This window comes from Daucus carota, chromosome 7 (assembly GCF_001625215.2).
Source record: "Daucus carota subsp. sativus chromosome 7, DH1 v3.0, whole genome shotgun sequence".
NCBI classification, from domain to species: domain Eukaryota; kingdom Viridiplantae; phylum Streptophyta; class Magnoliopsida; order Apiales; family Apiaceae; genus Daucus; species Daucus carota.
The window spans coordinates 29,309,704-29,333,653 of NC_030387.2; the positions used below are offsets into that span (position 1 = coordinate 29,309,704).

At 37.1% G+C, this 23,950-nt stretch overlaps 5 protein-coding genes, 1 long non-coding RNA gene and 1 pseudogene across 12 annotated transcripts; all 7 read right to left on the reverse strand.

Annotated features, from left to right (window-relative positions):
- Positions 1–726: 726 nt before the first annotated feature.
- On the reverse strand, positions 727–2,460 carry LOC108195510 (putative disease resistance RPP13-like protein 1). The gene has a single exon (XM_017362475.2). The coding sequence runs from the start codon at positions 2,458–2,460 to the stop codon at positions 727–729; it is 1,734 nt and encodes a 577-aa protein (XP_017217964.2).
- A 121-nt stretch (positions 2,461–2,581) lies between these two features.
- On the reverse strand, positions 2,582–3,766 carry LOC108194868 (putative disease resistance protein RGA3). Its single transcript, XM_017361806.1, has 3 exons — positions 3,642–3,766; positions 3,494–3,566; positions 2,582–3,424 (listed from the first exon to the last, which is right to left on the reverse strand). The coding sequence occupies exons 1-3, from the start codon at positions 3,764–3,766 to the stop codon at positions 2,582–2,584; spliced, it is 1,041 nt and encodes a 346-aa protein (XP_017217295.1).
- Positions 3,767–4,862: 1,096 nt separating this feature from the next.
- LOC108195848 (protein NRT1/ PTR FAMILY 5.2) lies at positions 4,863–8,663 on the reverse strand. 5 transcript variants are annotated; one of them, XM_064080791.1, is made up of 6 exons: positions 8,606–8,663; positions 8,427–8,518; positions 6,989–7,204; positions 6,614–6,831; positions 5,941–6,512; positions 4,863–5,832 (listed from the first exon to the last, which is right to left on the reverse strand). In XM_064080791.1, exons 2-6 carry the CDS (start codon positions 8,434–8,436, stop codon positions 4,953–4,955), a joined length of 1,896 nt encoding a protein of 631 aa, XP_063936861.1. In that variant the 5' UTR covers positions 8,437–8,518; positions 8,606–8,663; the 3' UTR covers positions 4,863–4,952. The 5 variants fall into 5 exon arrangements, with proteins under 5 accessions (XP_063936861.1, XP_063936862.1, XP_063936860.1 ...); XM_064080792.1 differs by having other exon boundaries at positions 5,971–6,530; XM_064080790.1 differs by having other exon boundaries at positions 5,941–6,530.
- On the reverse strand, positions 8,602–12,033 carry LOC135147959 (disease resistance protein RGA2-like). Its single transcript, XM_064082036.1, has one exon. The coding sequence runs from the start codon at positions 12,031–12,033 to the stop codon at positions 8,602–8,604; it is 3,432 nt and encodes a 1,143-aa protein (XP_063938106.1).
- A 1,583-nt stretch (positions 12,034–13,616) lies between these two features.
- Positions 13,617–15,727, reverse strand: LOC108194869 (putative disease resistance protein RGA4). The gene is made up of 2 exons (XM_017361807.1): positions 14,340–15,727; positions 13,617–14,268 (listed from the first exon to the last, which is right to left on the reverse strand). Exons 1-2 carry the CDS (start codon positions 15,725–15,727, stop codon positions 13,617–13,619), a joined length of 2,040 nt encoding a protein of 679 aa, XP_017217296.1.
- Positions 15,728–16,359: 632 nt separating this feature from the next.
- LOC108195850 (protein NRT1/ PTR FAMILY 5.2-like) lies at positions 16,360–19,361 on the reverse strand (annotated as a pseudogene).
- Positions 19,362–19,683: 322 nt separating this feature from the next.
- Positions 19,684–23,935, reverse strand: LOC108195290 (uncharacterized). Of its 3 annotated transcripts, XR_010285709.1 has the most exons (7): positions 23,239–23,935; positions 22,769–23,008; positions 21,818–21,917; positions 21,577–21,691; positions 21,387–21,486; positions 20,233–20,423; positions 19,684–20,142 (listed from the first exon to the last, which is right to left on the reverse strand). It is a non-coding gene; the product is annotated as an uncharacterized LOC108195290 (long non-coding RNA). The 3 variants fall into 3 exon arrangements; XR_010285710.1 differs by lacking the exon at positions 21,818–21,917; XR_010285711.1 differs by lacking the exons at positions 21,387–21,486; positions 21,577–21,691; positions 21,818–21,917; positions 22,769–23,008; positions 23,239–23,935 and adding an exon at positions 20,569–20,627.
- Between the last annotated feature and the right edge of the window lie 15 nt (positions 23,936–23,950).

The window sequence follows — 23,950 nt, forward strand, 5'->3', positions numbered from 1 at the left end:
GTTCCAATAATCCTTGATTAATTCTTATAAAATATTTTTTCAAGTTATCGATTACATTCTGATTTGATTAAAAATCTTTAATTTATCAAAAGATATCCGACACATGCTGAATAAATAGGTCAACAGAATTAGTTTTGATTTCCGGTCTCTAGACCCATGTGATTTTTTCCAAATAAAAGTTAGCGAAATACCTGTTGGCCGAAAAGCCAGCTCCAAATACCAACCAAAATGCATTTAAAAGTCATTCGTCTCTGACAACCGTGTCTCCAAATCTTCATGAAGTGTCCAAACCTGAACCACTTCAGTAGTTACCAAATAACTTCATTACTTGCAACAAAGACTCAACTTGATTAGTGATGAAAGAACAATGTGACTTACAGAACCATGTTTACAGTTCACAAAAATAGAGGCCTTCATCTTTGTGCAACTTGGATGCCAGCTTAAAGATGTTTAATGTTATATTACAGAAGGTATACTTCCTCTCTTTTCTCTGCTTTTATGTAAATTTAGCAGGACTAATACATGTTAGGAGTTTCCGATAAGCGCAATAAAATTGTTAGTCTCGCACAATGGTATTATAATCAGTAAAAATGTTTGTGGAGTTCATGATAAGTGTAATGAAACTGCTAGTCTAGGCATCAATCCCTTATGCAACAAACATGCCAGTGAGAGAACTTATCATGAAAATTAACTGTACAGAAACAGAGGGGATACATTTGATGTAGTCTAGGAATCTATATTTGGAATCTGCTGAATCCCATTCCCCTTCCAACATCTCACTTCTAGAATAGGACACCCAAATATAAGGTAGTTTAGAGCACTTGACTCTTCAACTACATTGATACTCATTAGATCAGCGCAATTGACCACTTTTAAATATTCAGTAGCGACACCAAGGGTTATGCTCGTCAATCCCTGGCAGTCATATAGGTTCAAAGTTGTCAAAGACGGAGAATTGTTCAAGAGCTTGTTAATTACAGAGTCCATATTTATGTAAGAAGAAGAAGAGGCTCCTCCCCTGTTACTGATATCACTCAGACGTAGATGTGTGAGAGAGTGAATCTTTCTGCTCATTGTTTCTAGTATCACGCCGCTGTCCAAATTTGATATTCCCAACTCCTTTAATGATGGAAAACAACTACTTGAGATCCTTGTCAACTTTGAACATCTCTTAATATCTAACACCTCAAGTTTAGGAAACGATACGAACCTAGTTTGGTCTTCAGTACTAGTTACTGGTTCTAGCCACTCTTCTAGCCTTGTCAGCCCTCGCAGTATTAGTTTTGTCAATGATGGATACAGGGTTCTAACCAGGTTTGTGGCTTGATCAAAATTGCTCTTGATAACCCTCAAATTATCCATCCCTACTATCTTCATCTCCCTCAGTTTAGGAAGGTGTCCCAGTTGTGGAAATTCTTCACATCTGTTGGCGTTTCTCAATGTGATTTTCACCAAATTGTCCATCATTGTAATCCAAGATGCAAATTTTTTCGCCATGAAGTTGTCAATCGTCAATTCTTTCAGGTACGTGTGAGGTTCTAAACCTTTCATCACATCTTCATAGTTAAATTCTTTGTCCTCCCTTTCATTTTCATTGTTGCTCCAGTCTAATAGTAAATGCTGAATACGAGGCTTTTGACAAAGTTTTGCCTTACTCGCTTCTTCCATATTAACCACGTGCCTCAGATCGTAGAGTTTAAGGTTACCTCTAAGATTTTTCAGCCCTCCTAGTTGTCCAACTAGACAATTTTGGTCTCTACTGACAACAAAATGAGGAAGCGTTTGAAGACAAATTAACCTCTCTATTCCAATAAACATGCATCTTCTAGGATTGTTGTCTGCAAATTTATTCTCGACAAAGAGATGTCTTAGGTTAAGAAGGTTGCAAGCCTTCTTTGGAAGCTCATGTAAAGCTGAAATTCTTAGAGTCTGCAAGTTGTAGAGTCTTGAGATGTAATCTGGCAATTTATAACTCTTGCACCCGAGAGAATTTGAGATATCGAGATGCTTAAGGTATTTCAAATTCCCTATCGAACTTGGCAACTCATTAGAAAATGACTTTAGAACCAGCACTCTCGAGTGTTTGAGGTTGGGTAAGAGGACACTGATAATACTAGCCTGTGAGTATAGTGATTGTACTGTATAAAAGTAGGCCTTGTAGATATTTGGTTTTATATCCTCAAACCCCTCCAGCCTTACATAAATTGCCTGAGAAAGCTGGTTAGAATCCTGACTTGGTGTTACGGTTTGGGAGTGATTAGTTGACACATCTACAGCAAGATCATGCACAAGATCATGCATTTTGCAACAGGTGATATTGCCATATTCATCCGTTTCCACGTCTTGTAACAAAGAATTCGACAACAAAATGTTGAAGTATTCACTGCCTATGTCCTCCATCAGCAAACTGGTATCTCTAGGAGGCAAAAGGAATCCTAATGCCATCCATATATGTACCATTTCATCTTTATATATAAGAGAATCCTTTGAAAGAACAGAAAATATGCAAAACATCTTTTCAATGATGAATATATGGTAAATTGTCATATGACAACCTCAAGGATGATAATACCCCTTTTGATCATTTCCATACTTCACTGTTTAAGATCAACAGCCACTCTTCCTCCGACTTCTTTGAGTACAATAAACCCCCTAATGTTTTTATTGCCAGAGGCAGGCCGCCACACCTTTCCACCATTCTTCTTCCCAAGTCTACGAATTCCCTGGTCTCTAAAACTCCTCCATGTGTAAATGCTCTTTGCTTGAATAGTGCCCAACTATATTCTTCTGAAAGTTTTTCAACCCTATAACAAACAGAACATTGCATGGCATCGATGACTTCCTGGTTACGCGTGGTCACTAGAATGCTGCTTCCTTTGGCACAACCAACTCCAAGCAAAGAATTCATCAAGCTATCCCACTTATCTGCTTTCTCATTCCATACATCATCCAGTACAAGTAAAACCTTTACCCCCTTTAGATGTTTTTGAAGATTTTTGATCACTGCTTCGGTGTTATCCAACACTGAAGTGGTTAAAGTAAGCGATCCTACCATCTGATTCAAAATCTTCATAAAATCAAAATCATCTGATACAGTAACCCATATCCTCTTTGGAAATATATTGATCACAACATCTTTATTGTAAACCATGCGAGCAAGAGTTGTCTTACCTTGACCCCCCATCCCTGCTACAGCAACGACCAGTAAATCCTCATCATGAATTTCAGACAAGACATGAACTAAATTTGATACATCTTCATCTCTTCCGACTACTTGTGTCTCGTCTTCAAAGGGCGCGGTGTGACGGATCCCTCTCACTTGTACAGTTGCACTCAATTGTGCTATGGGTTGCAGTCCAAGATCTGCCGCCCATTTAAAAATCTTGTCAAAGGATTTATGAATAGTCTTGATCTTATTAGCCGCCTTAAAACGATTTAATATGTTGTTTTAGGAAGGAACAAAGAAGTCCCTTCCCCTGTTATGATTTTCCACCTTTTGTCGAGTAACTTCATAAGCCAGCTGATCCATAAAAACATCAGCAACATGTGCCACAGCTTTGAGTTTGCTGAACCAGGTTTGGACAGAAAACATATCTAGTTTCTTGGTATAAGTATCTGACAGGAGAGCATCGATAGATTACAGCCTTTCGCGCAGTGTTAATAGATCTTCAGAAAGATTCCAGGCCTGAATAACTTCTTCAGTAGCAAGTGAAATAAGCTTGCGAACCAGTCCGCTGGCTAGATCAGCTACAAATGCATCAGCCATGCTTTTATCAATTTCAGTTACCTGATTATATCATGAATATTTGCATGTTAAAAGATTAGTATTTGGGTAGTAATGGAGTCTTCTTCAACTTTGGGCTATCAAAAGTCAGATGTAATAGTATTATTGAATTCTTTATGCCCTCTTTGTCACAACTTTAAGCTACCATGTCCTGTGGATGGTGAGTTGAATAGAAATTTATCAAGTGGGGGAAGCTGAGGGCAAAGAAAGCCAATCCAGCTAAAAGTCAATAGCCTCCTAGAAGATGGCATCTTTACTCTTTACATGCCAGGTGATGATCTTCAACTAAATCTATATTTATATTCATTTATTTTATCGAATTCAGATTAGATTAATATTGGATTTTTTACGGGCCGATCCGAATCCGTCAGAGACGACACGGATCTCGAACTCCACTATGTATAATTTATTTTATTTTAAAGAAAATTGACTTGTTATAAAATTATAAAAGACCATTTATCGTTTACAATTGAACAAAATTTAAACCAAAAAATATTTAAAAAGAAAAAAATAAATGTAAATCGACGGTCAATATTGATTCGAGAATATAAATGAAAAAGAAACATGAAAATAGAGAATGTAAAATCTCGATAAGATTATTTTGGAGCAAGTCTATCGTCCTAATATAAAAAAAATGTTTGATACCCAGACGACAGAAAACTTACATGGGTGTATTCGATTGGGATTTTAATGCATTGTTTTTAGTCTATGGATTTTAATGGATTGTATCAGATTTTGATTTTTTGCGGATTCTTGATGAAATGTCGCAGAGTTGATAGGATTTAGGTACAATGCTTCAAAATCCCATTGAATTTGGTGGGATTTCAAAAAACTTAAAATACACTGAAGAATGCCACAAAATCCATCATTTTATGAAATGAAATAAAATCCATCAGCATTTGAATACCATCAGATTTTAATGGATTTTAAACAATCCCAATTGAATACCATCGGATTTTAAAGTATAATTTAAAATCCCAATTGAATACCACTAGATTTTGTAGCATAGTTTAAAATCCCAATTGAATACCTCAAGATTTTAATGGATTTCAAACAATCCCAATCGAATACCCTCGGATTTCATGAATGCAAAAAAATGCTTTAAAATCTCAATCCAATACACCCCTCTTAGTTTCTCTTATTTTCATCTTTGTTGAAAAAGTACTTACTACATTATTACATCTTTGAAGAAAGCATTTGTATCAGAAGTATCCTTGACATTTTCCAACTCCATTGTAGCATCATCTTGTTCTTTGTTGTAAACAAAAAAGTTTGCAGCCAGAAGAAAAAACAAGAGGTTAATAAAGCTCAGAACAGCATAAAATGCGTAGAAATAGTCCAAGCGAGACACATTCAAGTTGTCCAAAATCCAGCCCTTGTGACCATCCCTCTTAGTGAAATCAGACACAGTTGTTAGAATAAAACTGCTTAGAAAATTCCCCATACTCAAGCTAGTTGTATAATAGGCTGTGCCCAAGCTTTTCATACTTTTTGGAGCTTGATCATAGAAGAATTCAAGTCTCCCCACTTCCCAAAATGTGTCAGCAACCCCCATCAGAGCATACTGAGGAAGTAATATGAAAATGCTGAGCGGAACGATTTGATTTTTCTTTGTAATGCCGTGATCTTTAATGACGTTTAACCGCTTCCTTTCACAAACTGAAGCAATGATCATGATGATGACATGCATTACTAGGCCTATTCCCAATCTTTGCAGCATTGGGATCCCTCTTGGATTTTTGGTGTAGCTTCGAAGCGTGGGAACCAGGAATTTATCATAGATCACAACAGTGATCAGCATAAAGATTGTTATGAATGCTACAAGAGATGCCGGGGGAATGCTGAAATGAGGACCTATGCTTCTAACAAGAGTGGTACCTTGCTTGATGAAGAGCGTATGTCCTTGAGCTATCAGGGTGCTAGGTAAGAATGATACTAATAAGATTGGCACCATTTTCACCATTTGTTTTGTTTCTTCAACTTCAGTCACTGTGCACAGCATCCAGTGAGGGCTCCGTCCATCCACAACAGCTGCTTTATCTAGTATTCTGTGTAAAAGAAAAAGATAATTAAAAGTCGTACTCATAACACAAGACTCCTGTAAAGGAAACAGAGAACCATAAACCTCTTCTTTGATAAAAAAAAAAAAAAATGACATTAGTAAAGGAGAGTGTTCAATTCTATACTTTCCAGGTTTGGAATATTCATCCAAATTCAACTCATGTAGTTCTTTTGGATCATCCGGGACAACCACATCCCATTTTCTAATAGTGGCTATAAGAACTCTAGCCATCTTGGTCAATGGGCTCCCAGATGCAGGTTGGTGCCTATAATAAGGCGAGCCTGCTAGAAACACCAATATTGATAAAAAGAGTCCGATTGTTGGAAGACCATATCCAAGTCCCCAGCCTGCATGATCTTGTATATAGACTAGGAAAGTGCTGGCAAAAAGTGTGCCGAAGAAGATACTAAAGACCCACCAATTAAAGAATGATATTTTCTGGGTTTTTTCTGTTGGCTCAAATTCATCAAACTGATCTGCACCCATTGTTGAGATGTTGGGCTTTGTCCCTCCAGTTCCAAGTGCAATTATGTACAATGCACAGTAGAAAATACCCACTTGAAAAGGTGAAGCTTGCTTGTCACAGTCCACGTCTTTTATACTGTCACCGCATGATGGTGGCCGGAGAGATTTTAATGAAACTACTAGTGTCAGCAAGGACATGCCCTGTTGCACAACAAATATCTGAGCCCAAGCAAAGCAATCAAAACATATAGTCAAGATCACAGATATATGTGAAACTCGCGAACAATTTTATGTTTTCATACCCCAAGATAGATGAAGGCTGAAACGATGAAAGTCCAGTAACGGCCAAGATGAGCATCCGCGATGTAGGCACCTAGAATGGGTGTCAGCCAGACAGTGCCAACCCAGTTGGTGACATTGTTTGAAGACTTCACGGTGCCTTCATGTAATTTTCTTGTGAGATACAGCACTAGATTTGTTGATATTCCATAAAATGCCATCCTCTCAAATGCTTCATACCCTTCAAAATCATTCATTATACGGAATAAATTAGAAAATCAAACCAAAATTTATTTTCTTCACCTTGATACAAAATAGTACATGAGTTGAATGTGGTAAATGTTCCATTGGATGACATCAGAATTATCAAAAGAAGCAATAGAATCTTGTTGACATACCTACAATGAAGGAGGTTGCTCTCCATCTCCCTGTGTTTGATCTTAACACAGGATTACCCATGAGGTCAACTGTTCCATCTTTGGTGTACTCATCATCCCCTCTCGTCTTGCCATTCTCTTCGACTACTCTTTCCATTGTCATTGTCATCTCCCTGTGTTTGATCTGAACACAGTTCAACGTGCAGCTCGAGTTTATACTAGACAACCTCTGTCTACCTGCATATACAGTTAGCTACAAATGAAATGGTGGATAATAATTAAATCACTAACAGACTAAGACTGAAGTCAGTTTTTATATCTGAAATTCAACCCTTTTCTTATCTAAAATATTCATGCTGGTAAAAGAACAAATACAAGTGTCCAAGTAAATGAATATAGACGCCACTTCTTAGTTTTTTCTAGTAATATACAAATGCAGCTGCTAATATTTTAGTTAGCATCAAAATGTTCAAGTATGAAGAATATCTGGGGCAAGACGGCTACCAACGTTAATTTGCCGACTGATCCCCGCATAAGTGACAAATATTCATGTCTATATAGGTAACAATTTGAAAGCTTAGTAGCCGACCTCATCATAGGATCAGTAAGTACATCGCTCACTTGTCTTCTTCTTCTTCTCTCTTTTCTTTTTGCCGACTTGTTAATGGAACTTATCAGTTATTAGTACATCGCTCACTTATTTATCTTTTTTCGCTAAGCAGCTCAATACTTATTGAACTTCTATTTATCTTTTTTCGCTAAGCAGCTCAATATTTATTGAACCTCTATTCTGCTTCCTCTCCGTTCACTCATTAAGCCTTAAAGTCATTTGTGAAACAACTACCACCGATAAGCTAATACTCCCTCCATCCCAATTCTTTTGTCCTGTTTGATGTTTTGTGGACAAATTGACTCAATTTTGACTGAAATTGACATATATTAAATAATTGAAAAAAATTATAAAAAATATATTATTAGAATCTACATTTATTCTACTTTAAGATGTATTTTTCAATTACTAGAAATCATATAAGGATAATTATTCATTAACGATCAAAGTTGGGTCAATTTGACCACAAAAAATCAAACAAGACAAAAGAAGTTGGTAGGACGGATTTTGTAGAGTTTGTTTTTGTCATTATAGTGTTACCACCCGTATTTTCTTACAATTTTGTAAATGACAGGTTTTTGAATTAAATCTTGTATTAGTATGAATTTGATTAATAATATTAATATGAACTCTTTATTTATTTGAATTCTAAAACATGACAAATTTTTATAAACTTGTTTTATAAATTAAATTGTTTGAGTTTTAAAAACTAAAAACAAATTAACAATTCTATTGAAGGTACAAGTGTGACATTACATAAAAGTTCTAATAAAATAATTGTACTTCTTAAATAAAATATATATAAGTTTCGTCATTCAATATTTGGAACGGGGAAAGCAAAGGTGGTACCATTATTCATCGGTGCTAGTGAAAAGGGCCGCACTCCTGCAGTATCTTTGGATCATAAAGGATGCTCTTCAGAAGTCCACATCTCATTATCACTGATTTAACAAATTCAAATATTTCAGGTGAAGCAATAAAAATGAAGACAGAGATAAGTTAGTACTAACAGAGAGTGATAAGTTTACCATCTGATAATCGGAATATGTTGAATCTTGAACCATTCTGGCCCACTCTCTTTCCTGTATCTTTCTTTCAGAATTGGACACTCACTTATGCGTAGAAATCGGAGGCAATGAGATTCATCAAACAGAGACACTCTCTCCAAATCCTTACAATTCTGAATAGATAAGTCCGCAAGAGATGGAAGCTTCGCTATTGACAGGACAAGATCTTTCATACCTCCGAAATCACATATAAATAACTCGGTCAACGCAGGGAAGGTGGAGAGCTGAAGCTGCTCAAAGAGCGCTATTGACTTTACCATTTCCATCCCTCGCAGAGACAGCCAAACTAGGTTAGGGAATGAATGTAATGAAGAAGAGAATGGCCATGGAAATTCATCCGAGAAGGGACCTAGGCGTAAAAATCTAAGTGTGGAACTCTGAATTTGGGTGGAGATTCCATCTAGAACAGAGGAGGGGAGCCCGATTAAGTAGAGAGATTTTAGACCAGCTGATCCTTCAACTGAATTAATACTTACTAGATTCGGGCAATCATATACAGACAAGCTGTCAAGAGAGACACCAAGGGTGAGATGCTGTAAACCCTTGCAGTCACGTAGGTCTAATGAGGTCAAAGTCAGATAATTATTTTTTAATAGCACTTTGAGTATTGATTCCAAGTTTGAACAAGAAGAAGATGATGATGAATCCCCTACTCCGTCTCTGATATCATCCAGTTCTAAAGAGGTGAGTGAGCTAAGATGCATATACATAGTTTCCAGTATCATGTTGCTCTCCGAATTTCTAATACTCAATTCTCTCAAGGACGGAAAACAGCTATTCAGGTTTCTCAGTCTTGGACAATCTAAGATTTGCAACTTCTCAAGTTTAGGAAATACAATTTGGTCTTTACCCCCTTTACTCAAAACGTCTTCCACCCATTCTTCTAGCTTTGGCAATCTCCCCAAAATGAGTTTTGTCACTGACGGATACATTGCTGTTGTGACTGCTTTTTGGGCCGGACTTAGGCCTCCACATAAATCATTTCCGATAACCTTGACATTTTCCATCTTGTCTATATATATCTCTCTCAGTTTAGGGAGGTGCCCCAGCGGTGGAAATCCTTCGCACCTGCTGCAATCTGTCACGGAGATTGTCACCATATTGGTCATCATTGGGATCCATGACGCAAATTTCTTTCCCATAAAGTCTTTAATTTTCAATGCTTTCAGATTTGGGTGAGGTTCCAATCCTTCCAACACACCCTCATCATTGTATTCTCCTTCTTCCCTTTCATCTTCATTGTTCCTCCAATTCAACAGTAAATGTCGAAGATTGGACTTTTCACAAAGCAATGCCTTGCGTGCTTCTTCAATATTCTCCACCTCACTAAGGCCATAGAGTTCAAGTGTACCTCTAAGATTTTTTAACATTCCTAGCTGTCCAACAAGACAGTTTTGATTTTTCTTCACAACGAAATAAGGCAGCGTTTGCAAACAAGTTAACCTCTCAATCCCAACAAACATGTATCTTTTTTGAGAATAGTCAATAACAAGATGTCTCAAGTTTATAAGTTGGCAGATGTTTTCCGGAAGCTCATGATCCCATGAAATTCTTAGAGTCTGCAAGTTGTAGAGTCTTGTAAGGTGATTCGGCAGTTTAGAGCTAGTATCGAAATCTGCCATCTCAGAGATATCTAAATGCTTAAGGTGTTTCAAATTCCCAATTAAACCAGGCAGCTCATTACGAAATGAATTTATAACCAAAACTCTTAAGTACTTGAGTTTGGGGAGCACACAGATAAATATAGTGGCCTCTACATATAGTGCTTGTACTGTATCAAACCGTAGCTTAAACATACTTTGTTTTACATCTTTGAATCCTTCAAGCCTTACATATGTAGCCTTTGATCCTGTGTGAACATCATGACTTGGATTTACAGTGGTAGAATAATTACTTGACACCTCTAGTGCAAGATCATGCACAAGATCATGCATCTTGCAGTTGGTAATATATCCGTATTTATCCTCTTCCACATCTTGTAACAAAGAATTTCCCAACAGAATTTCAAAGTACTCGTTTCCAATGTCTTCCATCAAAACAGTACTATCCCCCGGAAGGAATCCTAATGCCATCCATATTTGTATCAATTTATCTTTATAAATGTCATGATCCTTTGGCATAATGGAACAATATGCAAAACATCGCTTCAAAGACGAGTAGGGTAGATTGTCATACGACAGCCTCAAGGAAGACAGTACACCTTTTGATTTCCATATTTCACTATTTTGGATTCGCAACCACTCTTCTTCACTCTTCTTTGAGTACAATAAACTCCCCAGTGTTTTAATTGCCAGAGGCAGACCACCACATCTTTCTACCATTGTTTTACCCAAGGCCACAAATGCCTCAGTCTCTAAAACTCCTCCATTTAAAAATGCTCTTTGCTTAAACAATTCCCAACTATCTTCCTCTGTCAGTTTTTTCACCAGATAAGGATCAGAACACTGCATAGCTTCAGTCACTTCTTGCTTACGAGTGGTAACAAAAATTTTGCTGCCTCTCGCACCCCCAACTCCAAGCAAAGAATTCCTCAACTTGTCCCACTCTTCTGGTTTCTCATTCCACACATCATCTAGCACAAGTAAAAACCTTTCGCCCTTCAGCTTTTCTTGAAGATTTTTAATCAGACCTTCCGCATTATCCAACACAGAAGGGCTGGAAGTGAGTGACACTACCATTTGATTCAAAATCATCATGAAATCAAAATCATCTGATACAGTGACCCACATCCTCTTGGGAAACATCTTGATCACAGCATCTCTATTGTAAACCATGCGAGCAAGAGTTGTTTTTCCTTGACCCCCCATCCCGAGTATTGCATTCACCTGTATCCCCTCATCATTTGGGTTGCACAACATGTTAACTAGAAATGATATATCATCATCTCTTCCGACAATCAGTGACTCGTCTTCAAAGGGCTGGGTGTAGCGTATCTCTCTGTGTTGCACAGTAGATCTCAAATGTTCAACTGGCTTAAGTCCAATATCAGTTGCCCATTTACAGATCTTGTCAAAGGAAGTATTCATATACTTGATCTTACGAGCCACTCTGAAACGATATAATAAGGTGTTTTTAGAAGGAACAAAGAAGTCTCTTACCTTATGACGATTCTCCACTTTTCTTCGTGCAACTTCATACTCAAGTCCATCCATAAAAGCATCAGCTACCTGAGCCACCTCTTCAAGTTTGTTGAACCAAATTTTGGCAGTACACATGATTAAATTCTGGGTTTGAGCATCGTGCAAGAGAGCACCGATTAATTCAAATCTCTCACGCAGCGTCTCCAAATCTTCGTGAAGTTTCCAGACCTGAATCACTTGATTAGTTGCGAGTGAAACTAGCTTTCGGACCAGTCCAGCAGCAAGATCTCCTACAATTGCATCAGCCATTGTTCTAAATCTTTCTGGTTTCTTTAGAATGTTATCTTTAGCGAGGTGTGTTTGTGGTGATAGTTGTAAGCACAATTGGTTGAGATATATTGAAGTCTTCGTCAACTTTATGATGCCAAAGGACAATTGGTGATGGTTGTAAGGACAATTGGTTCACATGGATGGGGTCATCTTATTGATTGTTCGCTGAGTCTAATTTAATTTTTTTGCAGAATTACAGATTTACTGGCATAGTAAATATGATTTCCTCTAAAATACTCTTTCCATTTCAAATTAGATGTTCACTCTCAAAAAATCACACAGGTTAAGAAAACTAAATGTTCACAAATTAAATTGCATTAAGTAATTATAATATTTGAAATGAGATTGATATAAAAAATATAAATAAAATATATGTGAAGTAGAATTGACTTTAGAAATATGATTTTGCGTTGAAAGTTGAAGTGCTGCCTCGAAAATGGACATGTAAATTGAAACGGAAAGAGTATTTGATTTGCTCCCTTTACTTGAGAAGATGTCCTCCTTGTCCTTGTGTATGCTTTTACATGCCCTTTTGAATATCAGGCATCGTGTTCTTCGAAAAAACATTCAAGTGTTATTTTGAAAAGAAAGAAGGGCAGGAATTTTGCTGGAACACTTTTTCTTCAGAAAGTGACATGTAGGGATGGAGGGAGTATCACAAACAATATTGGATTTGAATTTCATTTGTAATCCTAGACATTCAAATAGTAGTGTAAATTTGAGAATTTGAAATAACAACTCAAATCATGTCATTTGAAATCCAACATTTCAAATGAAATACATGTTTTCAAACGCGATCAAAAGCTTATACAGGGAGAGACTGGAGCCTCAAGCAACAAGTAACATAGAGAAGTGAAAATTATCCCAGATTCACTAGCAAAGCTTCAATCTCTCTGGACGTTATTTGTCGGATGTTGTGGGAAGTCGGACAGTTTGTCTTGACAAATTAGAACGCAATCTATGCGCCAAATAAAGCCCAATCTCCGAGAGATGAGAGTTGGAAGAGGTGTGAGGCAAAATAGTTCAGATTTTAACACATTTTGGATAGAGACCGTGGGTTTATTCAAAATCTAAGGACTGAAAGCCTCCTGAAATTTCTGTATAAGATGATAAACTACCTTTTTGCTGCATAGATATATGGTTTGTCGAATCAGGAATGGAACGGTGACAGTAAAATTTTCACTAAACAGTCGCCTAAAAAACTTTTAAGGTAAACATCATAAGAACATGTCATTACATTCCTTCTGAACCATTCTTACAGATAATAAGAGAACGTATGTTAAAGTACTTTTACAGATTATTTTTAGAATATGTTTAGTGCTGAACTTTTCTCTGCCACTCCCTGGACTACAACTCCATCTTAGTTTAACAAAGAAATCTAACAGAGGGGGAGAGCTTTCAGTGCTTCCAAATCAATTCATGCCCGATCTGTATGCGAGGAATATGTTGTATCTTGAACCATTCGGGCCCACTCTCCCTCCTGCATCTTTCTTCTAGAATAGTACATTGAAATATTTTCAGGTATTGTAGGCTATGTGACTCATGAAACGTAGGCAAACTCTTCAAATTATTACAATTCCAAATACGTAACCGCTCAAGAGATGGAAGGTTTGCCAGTGATTCTGGAAGAGCTTCACTCCTTCGAAATCATTTATGTACAACAGAGTCAATGCAGGGAACATAGAGGAGAGACGATCATCGAGCTCCCCATTCAGAAGTATTGACCTTACCTTCTTCCAACCGTACAGGGTCAGTGAGGTCAGTTTAGGAAACAAAATTACAGATGAGAAGGAGGGCCAGGGAAATTCGTTTAGTTCATCCGAGAAGGGACCTAATATCATCTTTTCAAGTCTTGACCTTGTACTAGGGACAGATACTAATTCTGAAAGAGAGGGGCATCTCACAATAATAAGATATTTTAGGGCACCTTCAACTACATTAATGCTAGTTAGATTAAGGCAATCACTCACTTCTAGTTCCTCAAGAACTATACCAATGGTCAGAAATTTCAAGCCCGGGCAGTTATCTAGGTTCAAAGTTTTCGAAGACAAAGAATTGGTTTCCAAGAGCTCGTCAATTAGATAGTACACATTTGATGGAGAGCCTCCATTTCTGTCCCTGATACTCCTCAGCCGTAGATTCACTAGAGAGCTAATCTTCCTGCTCATTGTTTCTAGGATCTTGCTACTGTCCAGATTTGTGATAACCAACTCCCTAAGTTTAGAAAATAAAAACAGGGTATTTGGAATCATTCTCAACTTTGAACAACGCTCAATTTTCAGTACCTCAAGTTTTGGAAATACTGGCACCATATTTTGGTCTTCATTGCCAGTGGAGATATTTGGTCTTCATCGCCAGTGGAAACGAGTGTTGTTAATGATGGATACATCGTTGCAACTGTTTTTACAGACCCCCTGTAACTCAAACCACTACTAGTGCTAGCTAGACCTCCACAGAAATCTCTCCCGATAACTTTGAGATTGTGCATTCCAAATATTACAATCTCCCTCAGTTTAGGAAGGTGACTCAATGGTGGCAATGCATCACAATTGTTACAATCTTTCAATGTGATTTTCACCAAGTTCATCATCATTGTAATCCATGATGCAAATTTCCGTCCCTTAAAGGAGACAACTGACAGTTCTTTCAAATATGTGTGAGGTCTTAATCCTTCAATCACATCCTCGTTGTTGTATTCTTTACCTTTCCTTTCATCTTCGTTGTTGCTCCAGTCTAAGGGTAAACACTGAATGTTAGATTTTTCACAAAGCTTTGCTTTACTTGTTTCTTCCATATTTGACACATCACTAAGACCATAGAGATCAAGTGTACCACCAAGATTTTTAAGCCCTTCCGATTGGCTAAGGAGACAATTTCGTTTTCTACTGACAACAAAATGAGGAAGTGTTTGAAGACAAGTCAATCTTTGTATCCCAATAAACATGTATCTTGTGGATAACTCTTCTGCATATTTCTTCTGAACAACAAGATGCCTCAAGTTAATAAGGTTGCAGACCTTCTCTGGAAGCTCATTTAGAGCCCAAATTCTCAAAGTTTGCAAGTTATAGAGTTTCGTGATGTAATTTGGCAATTTATAGCTCTTGAATCCGACAGAACTTGAGATATCAAGATGTTTAAGGAATTTCATATTCCCCATTGAACTTGGCAACTCTTTATAATGTGAGTTCAAAACCAACACTCTCAGTTGCTTTAGGCTGGGTAACACGACACCGAGTACACAAGCCTGTGCATACAGTGCTTGTATAGAATTGAAGTACACCGTAGAAATCTTGTCAAAGGATTTATGAATAGTCTTGATCTTATTAGCCACCTTAAAACGATTTAATATGTTGTTTTTAGAAGGAACAAAGAAGTCCCTTACCCTGTGATGATTTTCCACCTTTTGTCGAATAATTTCATAAGCAAGTTGATCCATAAAAACATCAGCCACATGTGCCACAGCTTTGAGTTTGCTGAACCAGGTTTGGACAGAAGACATATCTAGTTTCTTGGTATAAGTATCGGACAGGAGAGCATCGATAGATTCCAGCCTTTCGCGCAGTGTCAACAGATCTTCAGAAAGATTCCAGGCCTGAATAACTTTTTCAGTAGCAAGTGAAATAAGCTTGCGAACCAGTCCGCTGGCTAGATCAGCTACAAATGCATCAGCCATCCTTCTATCAATTTCAGTTACCTGATTATATCATGAATATTTACATGTAAAAAGATTAGTATTTGGGTAGTAATGGTGTCTTCTTCAACTTTGGGCTATCAAAAGTCAGATGTAATATTATTATTGAATTCTTTATGCCCTCTTTGTCACAACTTTGAGCTACCAAGTGGTGAGTTGAATAGAAATTTATCAAGTGGGGAAAGCTGAGGGCAAAGAAAGCCAATCCAGCTAAAAGTCAATAGCCTCCTAGAAGATGGCATCTTTACTCTTTACATGCCAGGTGAGAATCTTGATCGACTAAATCTATATTTATATTCATTTATTTTATCGAATTTAGATTAGATTAATACTGGATTTTTTACGGGCCGATCCGAATCCGTTGGAGACGGAGATCTCGAACTCCACTCTGTATGATTTATTTTATTTTAAAGAAAATTGAGTAGTTATAAAATTATAAAAGACCATTTATCGTTTACAATTGAACAAAACTTAAACCAAAAATATTTAAAAAGAAAAATAATAAATGTAAATTGATGGTCAATATAGATTCGAGAATATAAATGAAAAAAAGCATGAAAATTGAGAATGTAAAATCTCTGATGAGACTATTTTGGAGCAAGTCTATTGTCCTAATATAAAAAAATGCTTGATACCCAGACGACAGAAAACTTAGTTTCTCTTATTTTTATCTGTCGAAAAAGTACTTACTACATTATTACATCTTTGAAGAAAGCATTTGTATCAGAAGTATCCTTGACATTTTCCAACTCTATTGTAGCATCATCTTGTTCTTTGTTGTAAACAAAAAGGTTTGCAGCCAGAAGAAAAAACAAGAGGTTAATAAAGCTCAAAACAGCATAAAATGTGTAGAAATAGTCCAAGCGAGACACATTCAAGTTGTCCAAAAAATCCAGCCCTTGTGACCATCCCTCTTAGTGAAATCAGACACAGTTGTTAGAATAAAACTGCTTAGAAAATTCCCCATACTCAAGCTAGTTGTATAATAGGCTGTGCCGAAGCTTTTCATACTTTTCGGAGCTTGATCATAGAAGAATTCAAGTCTCCCCACCTCCCAAAATGTATCAGCCACCCCCATCAGGGCATATTGAGGAAGTAATATGAATATGCTGAGCGGAACAATTTGATTTTTCTTTGTAATGCCATGATCTTCAATCACATTTAATCGCTTCCGTTCACAAACTGAAGCAATGATCATGATGATGACATGCATTACTAGGCCTATTCCCATTCTTTGCAGCATTGGGATCCCTCTTGGATTTTTGGTGTAGCTTCGAAGCGTGGGAACCAGGAATTTATCATAGATCACAACAGTGATCAGCATAAAGATTGTTATGAATGCTACAAGAGATGCCGGGGGAATACTGAAATGAGGACCTATGCTTCTAACAAGAGTGGTACCTTGCTTGATGAAGAGTGTGTGTCCTTGAGCTATCAGGGTGCTAGGTAAGAATGATACTAATAAGATTGGCACCATTTTTACCATTTGTTTTGTTTCTTCAACTTCAGTCACTGTGCACAGCATCCAGTGAGGGCTCCGTCCATCCACAACAGCTGCTTTATCTAGTATTCTGTGTAAAAGCAAATGATAGCTAAAACTTAAAAGTCGTACTTAGTGCACAAGACTCCGGTGTCAAAAGTAAAAAAGGAAACAGAGGACTATAAACCTCTTCTTTGATGAATAAGAAATACGACCTTAGTAAAGGAGAGTGTTCAATTCTATACTTTCCAGGTTTGGAATATTCATCCAAATTCAACTCATGTAGTTCTTTTGGATCATCCGGGACAACCAACTTCCATTTTCTAATAGTGGCTATAAGAACTCTAGCCATCTTGGTCAATGGGCTTCCAGATGCAGGTTGGTGCCTATAATAAGGTGAGCCTGCTAGAAACACCAATATTGATAAAAAGAGTCCGATTGTTGGAAGACCATATCCAAGTCCCCAGCCTGCATGATCTTGTATATAGACTAGGAAAGTGCTGGCAAAAAGTGTGCCGAAGAAGATACTAAAGACCCACCAATTAAAGAATGATATCTTCTGGGTTTTTTCGGTTGGCTCAAATTCATCAAATTGATCTGCACCCATCGTTGAGATGTTGGGCTTTGTCCCTCCAGTTCCGAGTGCAATTATGTACAATGCACAGTAGAAAATACCCACTTGAAAAGGTGAAGCTTGCTTGTTACAGTCCACGTCTGTTATACTGTCACCGCATGATGGTGGCCGGAGAGATTTTAATGAAACTACTAGTGTCAGCAAGGACATGCCCTGTTACACAACAAATATTTGAGCCCAGGCAAAGCAATCAAAACGTATACGTGAAACTTGCAAGCAATTTTATGTTTTCATACCCCAAGATAGATGAAGGCTGAAATGATGAAAGTCCAGTAACGGCCAAGATGAGCATCCGCGATGTAGGCACCTAGAATGGGTGTCAGCCAGACAGTGCCAACCCAGTTGGTGACATTGTTTGAAGACTTCACGGTGCCTTCATGTAATTTTCTTGTGAGATATAGCACTAGATTTGTTGATATTCCATAAAATGCCATCCTCTCAAATGCTTCATACCCTTCAAAATCATTCATTATACGAAATAAATTAGAATATCAAGCTGAAACTATGTTCTTCACCTTAATACAAAATAGTACATGAGTTGAATGTGGTAAATGTTCCATTGGATGATATCAGAATTATCAAAAGAAGCAATAGAATCTTGTTGACATACCTACAATGAAGGAGGTTGCTCTCCATCTCCCTGTGTTTGATCTTAACACAGGATTACCCTTGAGGTCAACTGTTCCATCTTTGGTGTACTCATCATCCCCTCTCGTCTTGCCATTCTCTTCGACTACTCTTTCCATTGTCATTGTCATCTCCCTGTGTTTGATCTGAACACAGTTGAACGTGCAGCTCGAGTTTATACTAGACAACCTCTGTCTACCTGCATATACAGTTAGCTACAAATGAAATGGTGGATAATAATTGAATCACTAACAGTCTAACACTGAAGTCAGTTTTTATATCTGAAATTCAACCCTTTTCTTATCTAAAATATTCATGCTGGTAAAAGAACAAATACAAGTGTCCAGTATCTGGGAGAGCTTTCAGTGCTTCCAAATCAATTCATGCCCGATCTGCATGCGAGGAATATGTTGTATCTTAAACCATTCTGGCCCACTCTCCCTCCTGCATCTTTCTTCTAGAATAGTACATTGAAATATTTTCAGGTACTGAAGGCTATGTGACTCGTGAAACGTAGGCAAACTCTTCAAATTATTACAATTCCAAATACGTAACCGCTCAAGAGATGGAAGCTTTGCCAGTGATTCTGGAAGAGATTTCACTCCTTCGAAATCATTTATGTACAACAGAGTCAATGCAGGGAACGTAGAGTAGAGACGATCATCAAGCTCCCCATCCAGAAGTATTGACCTAACCTTCTTCCGACCGAACAGGGTCAGTGAGGTCAGTTTAGGAAACCAAATTACAGAAGAGAAGGAGGGCCATGGAAATTCGTTTAGTTCATCCGAGAAGGGACCTAATATCATCTTTTCAAGTCTTGACCTTGTACCAGGGACAAATACTAATTCTGAAAGAGAGGGGCATCTCACAATAATAAGATACTAGTATGTTTGCCTGCTCCGGGCATTCTAAATTAATATTTTTTTAAAAAATATGTTTGCTTAAATTTGTATTTGATTAGAATTGAGATTTTTTGTTTGTGGATGAAAATTATTTTATATTTGTTTTTTCTATTTCTTGTTTAAATCTAAATTAAATTCTAAGCTGAAAAATATCTGATAATAGAGATAATCTCGTTCTTTCAATTTTTGGTACGATATGTTTGTCCCAAATATATATAACTATAAATTTAATTTATTGAACTTAAATATTACAGAAAATAGTATAGACATTTGTATTGTATTTTAAAATTAGTAATGCAAGACCCAAATATTAGTTGTTTTTCATTATAAAATAAAAAATGAGTTGTTTTAAAAATTTGAAACTAGCCATCAATATCTATGCCAAAAATCACAATGAATTCTCTCCGAAAAATCATAGCCTACACAATGAATTCGAAGTCTCAGACATGTTAAGGCGTTATGGTTGGATTGTGCCAGCTTACACCATGCCTCCTGATGCCCAACATGTTACTGTGCTTCGTGTAGTTATCCGCGAGGACTTTTCAAAAACTCTGACTGAACGCCTGGTTACAAATATCAAGCAGGTCCTCGAGGAGCTTGACACACTCCCAAGTAAGGTGACACAGAAGTTGACAACTGAGGTGGACAACGGCAAGGCTGTGAAGAAAAGCTGAAGTCCCATTCCAGTTCCAGGTAAAGAAATGGGGCAATGAACCCACCGCTAGCAGCGTGCACATGAATTGGTGTATCCCATCTATCAAAAGAAATGAAATAGATAAAAGATGGTCCTATAATCCAGCAACTCATCAAATGATATGTATTAATGAGCAAGACAGTGGATTACCCAGTTTCTGCATTTTTCTTAACCAAGAGGTCATTTAAGAGCTAACATCTTCAAATTCTCCATTAAGAGTGGATCCTAGAATAGCTGCAACACAAATGGTGTTCTCATCCACCATTTCTGCAGCCTTTTCAGGGTCCATCACATAGTAGCTGTCTCTCAACTTGACCTCCTTCAGCTCCACTTCAAATTACCTTGCAAAAATGGTGGATTAATTTCTTGTTTAATACATGGATCTAGTCAATCTGGATTATTGACATACATTGAACCCGGTCCATTTGAATGATTATAAACCAAAAAAAAAGTAAATCAACTTGATGAAGTCTAAATGAGGCAAACCTAAATGTACTCCAATGAAACCAGATCATGCATTGAGTGAAAATTGATGGAACACGTGAAATTAATTCATGTTAATCAGAAGAAGTAAAACATAATCTAGGACTTTATATAAAAAGCTATAGAAATTAAGATCAATAGGCTTGTTCTGTAAGATCTCATAAGATCCTCTACATTTTCCCCATTTCAAAAGATTATAATTCATTTGATTGCTTATTATTTCCGACACTAAAACACCAAAGCTACTTTCACCAGGCTAGATAGAAAATTTGAAACTTTGCATACCGATAGAGTCATTTACGTAAATTCAACATGTTTAATGTGTTGAAGAATTCCAAGCCTGAAAGAACACAACACGATCAAATGTGATTATTCTTTAAGCATTAATATCTAAGTAGACCTTAAAATCCCAAACTTTGCCGTATCAATATCCTATATCAGGGGCAGAGCCACTTGGATCCCTGGTACTCCATGGCTACCCTGTATCAAGGGCGGAGCTACATGGAGCCGTATATAGAGTTTCTATGTTATTTGTTTTGGTAAAATTAGTTAGTTGATCTTTGAGAAGCAAAAAAGATGAGAGTTGCAACTGTATCAAAAAAGCAGATGAAAGATTGATTATTAATATAGGAATATATATTTTGTTCAGTACAGATCTCATGATTGTACGACTGAAAGGAAAAGACACGGGCAACTTAATTCATGAATTAAAGGTATATGCATTCATTATGTTAAAAATACTTCCTTTGATTGTCTGTGCCATTTTTTACTATCAAATAGAGCAGTTTTCATGTTATAACAGTTTCAACAGAAGTTTTTACCTGCACAATAGCTGGTGAAGACACGTTACCTTCCTTTATCGCCGCTAATTTTAGCAACTCTCCGCACATATTATGAGGACCATCAGATCTGTCTATGCAACTGTAAAAATGTATTATAGAATAATCAGAATATGTGTGATCCGTAGGGCCAGTGGTTCCATTAAAAATCTATAGTCATAGTAGATGCTACCTGCAGCCTGCAAATTTGAGGGCCAGTGGCCCCTTCTCACTCTGACATGTACCACATCCTTCAGTTTCTCTTCATCCTTATCACTGCTTTTCGAACTTTTACCCCTTCCACAGCTCTGTTTACAGTAAATCAAAGATAAGACCAAAAATTCAATTCATTCATAAACAGAGCAATTAAGCTAGTAACAATTTTTCATAACTAATGCAAGATTCTACACTTAATTTACGATACATTTTTTCACCTGCTTCCGCTTTCAGAAGCCTGAGGAGTTGAGTTATCAGAACAGCTTTCAGATTCTTGCATGACATTTTTATGATCTTCCGAAAAATGTGGAAAATTATCTGCCAAGTTACCAGGGAATTCAAGCACTTATGTAATGAAATTGTCGAAAGGAAAGCCTGCCCAGCTAGTAAAATTAGAGTTTGAGGTGTGCATGACACTTGGATTTAATTGCATGAGCTGATTCATGATGAGGTCAACATTTGGATCAAACTCAAGCAAAGAAAAGTGGTGAGTTAAAGGTCTGCATATCTGATGTGTATTGATACTTAAATTCACGTAATGCATGACATGTTTAACAATTATTAAATTTTTAGTCACAAACGCTGGTGACGTTCTTTGATTTTCATCAACACTTTAATCGACCAATAATATTAATATTAAAGGGCTGTTTGGGCAAACTTAAAAAAAATAAAATTTGCTTAAGATAAAGAAGCGGATTAGAATTGAAAAGTAAATAAGTTAATAAAGTGTTTGGAAAAGAAGCAGAAGCTGATAAGCTAACATCCTCAGCTTTTTAAAGGTGCTTCTACTTATTTACACAAACGGGTCAAGAAAAACAGAAGCCATAAGGAGTTTCTGGTTCTTGATTACAAACATGCCCTAAGACTGCCACATAACATTCAAGCTCAACTTTTGTCCCAGCTTCTGTGATCATTTCATTTTCTACCGGTTTCAACTCCCGTCTGAATATACCATTAAGAAAGATATTACGAGACTATTTGACCGACTTTAAAATTGTAACTACTGACTTCTGATTTTAAATTAATAGTACTTCTAGAGTACATAGTGCATCTTGTTCCTCATGGAGCATTTCAGACTCCTTTGAAATCATAAATGCACTATGTACTCTAGAAGTACTTCATCACTGATATTAGACAGGTGCCTATTGTTTATACATTAGAGAACTAACCTTTCTGCTTATTGTTTCCAGTACTGTGTTGCTGTCATATAACTCCTCAAGAACCGAAAACATTTTTCCAGAATCTTTGCAACTTCGGACATCTGCTGATTTTTAACAACTCAAGTCTCTGAAATGCACTTTGATCTTTACCCTAGGTACTCATAACTGGTTATACCCATACTTAAAGCGTTGGCAAATCAAAATACATTTCGATGAGCACGACACAATTGGCTTCAAAAATCTTCCTCCCTGATGCAAGAAGTACATCCAATATATAATCAAATATGGTAGAGACCCTAAAAGATTTCTAAAGTTAAAATGGATCAACTTTTTATAGTTCTGTATCAATTTGGACCCAGAGCCCCAATTAAAATTTGCACACTGGTAATTTTGAACCATTTTGGGAAAAGAAAACCTTCAGCATTGCTCTTTATATAAGAAGCAAATCATCAATTATTATATTAATCGAAAAAGAATACCAGTGTATACGTGGAATATGTTGAATTCTGAACCATTCTGGCCGTCCCTTCATATATTTTTCTCTCAGAAGAGGACACCCTTCCGTCTCTAGCAACTGAAGAGGATGCGATTTTTCAAACAGGGGCAAAGTCTTCAAATTCTCACAATCAAATATAAGTAACGTCTCGAGAGATGGAAGCTTTGCTATTGAATCTGAGAGAGCTTTCACTCCTTTGAAATTATTTATTCTCAATTCAGTTAATGCAGGGAAGGTGGAGGAGAGGCGATTATCAAGTTGCCCGAATATTGATTCAACCTTTTTCCACCCGTCCAATGATAGTTTCTTTAGACTATGAAATGAAACCACGCAAGAAGAAGAGAATGGCCATGGAAATTCATCTAAATCCTCTGAGAAAGGGCCTAAGCTTAGTCTATCAAGTGTGGAACTCCTAGTTTGCGCAAATACCCGCTCTAAGAGAGAGGAGGGGCATTTCCAGATCTCAATATCTTTTAGACCAACTGACCCTTCAACTAGATTAATATTACTTGGCCGAGGACATTTTAAACCCCCACAGTCGATTAGCCTCAAAGAGGTCAGACACAGAGAATTGTTCTTTAACATCTCCTCAATCATAAAGTCCATATTTGAACAAGAAGAGGAAGAAGATGATGATGAATCTCCTCCATTGCTGATATTGAGAAGTTCTAGATGCTTGAGAGAGGCTATGTTAC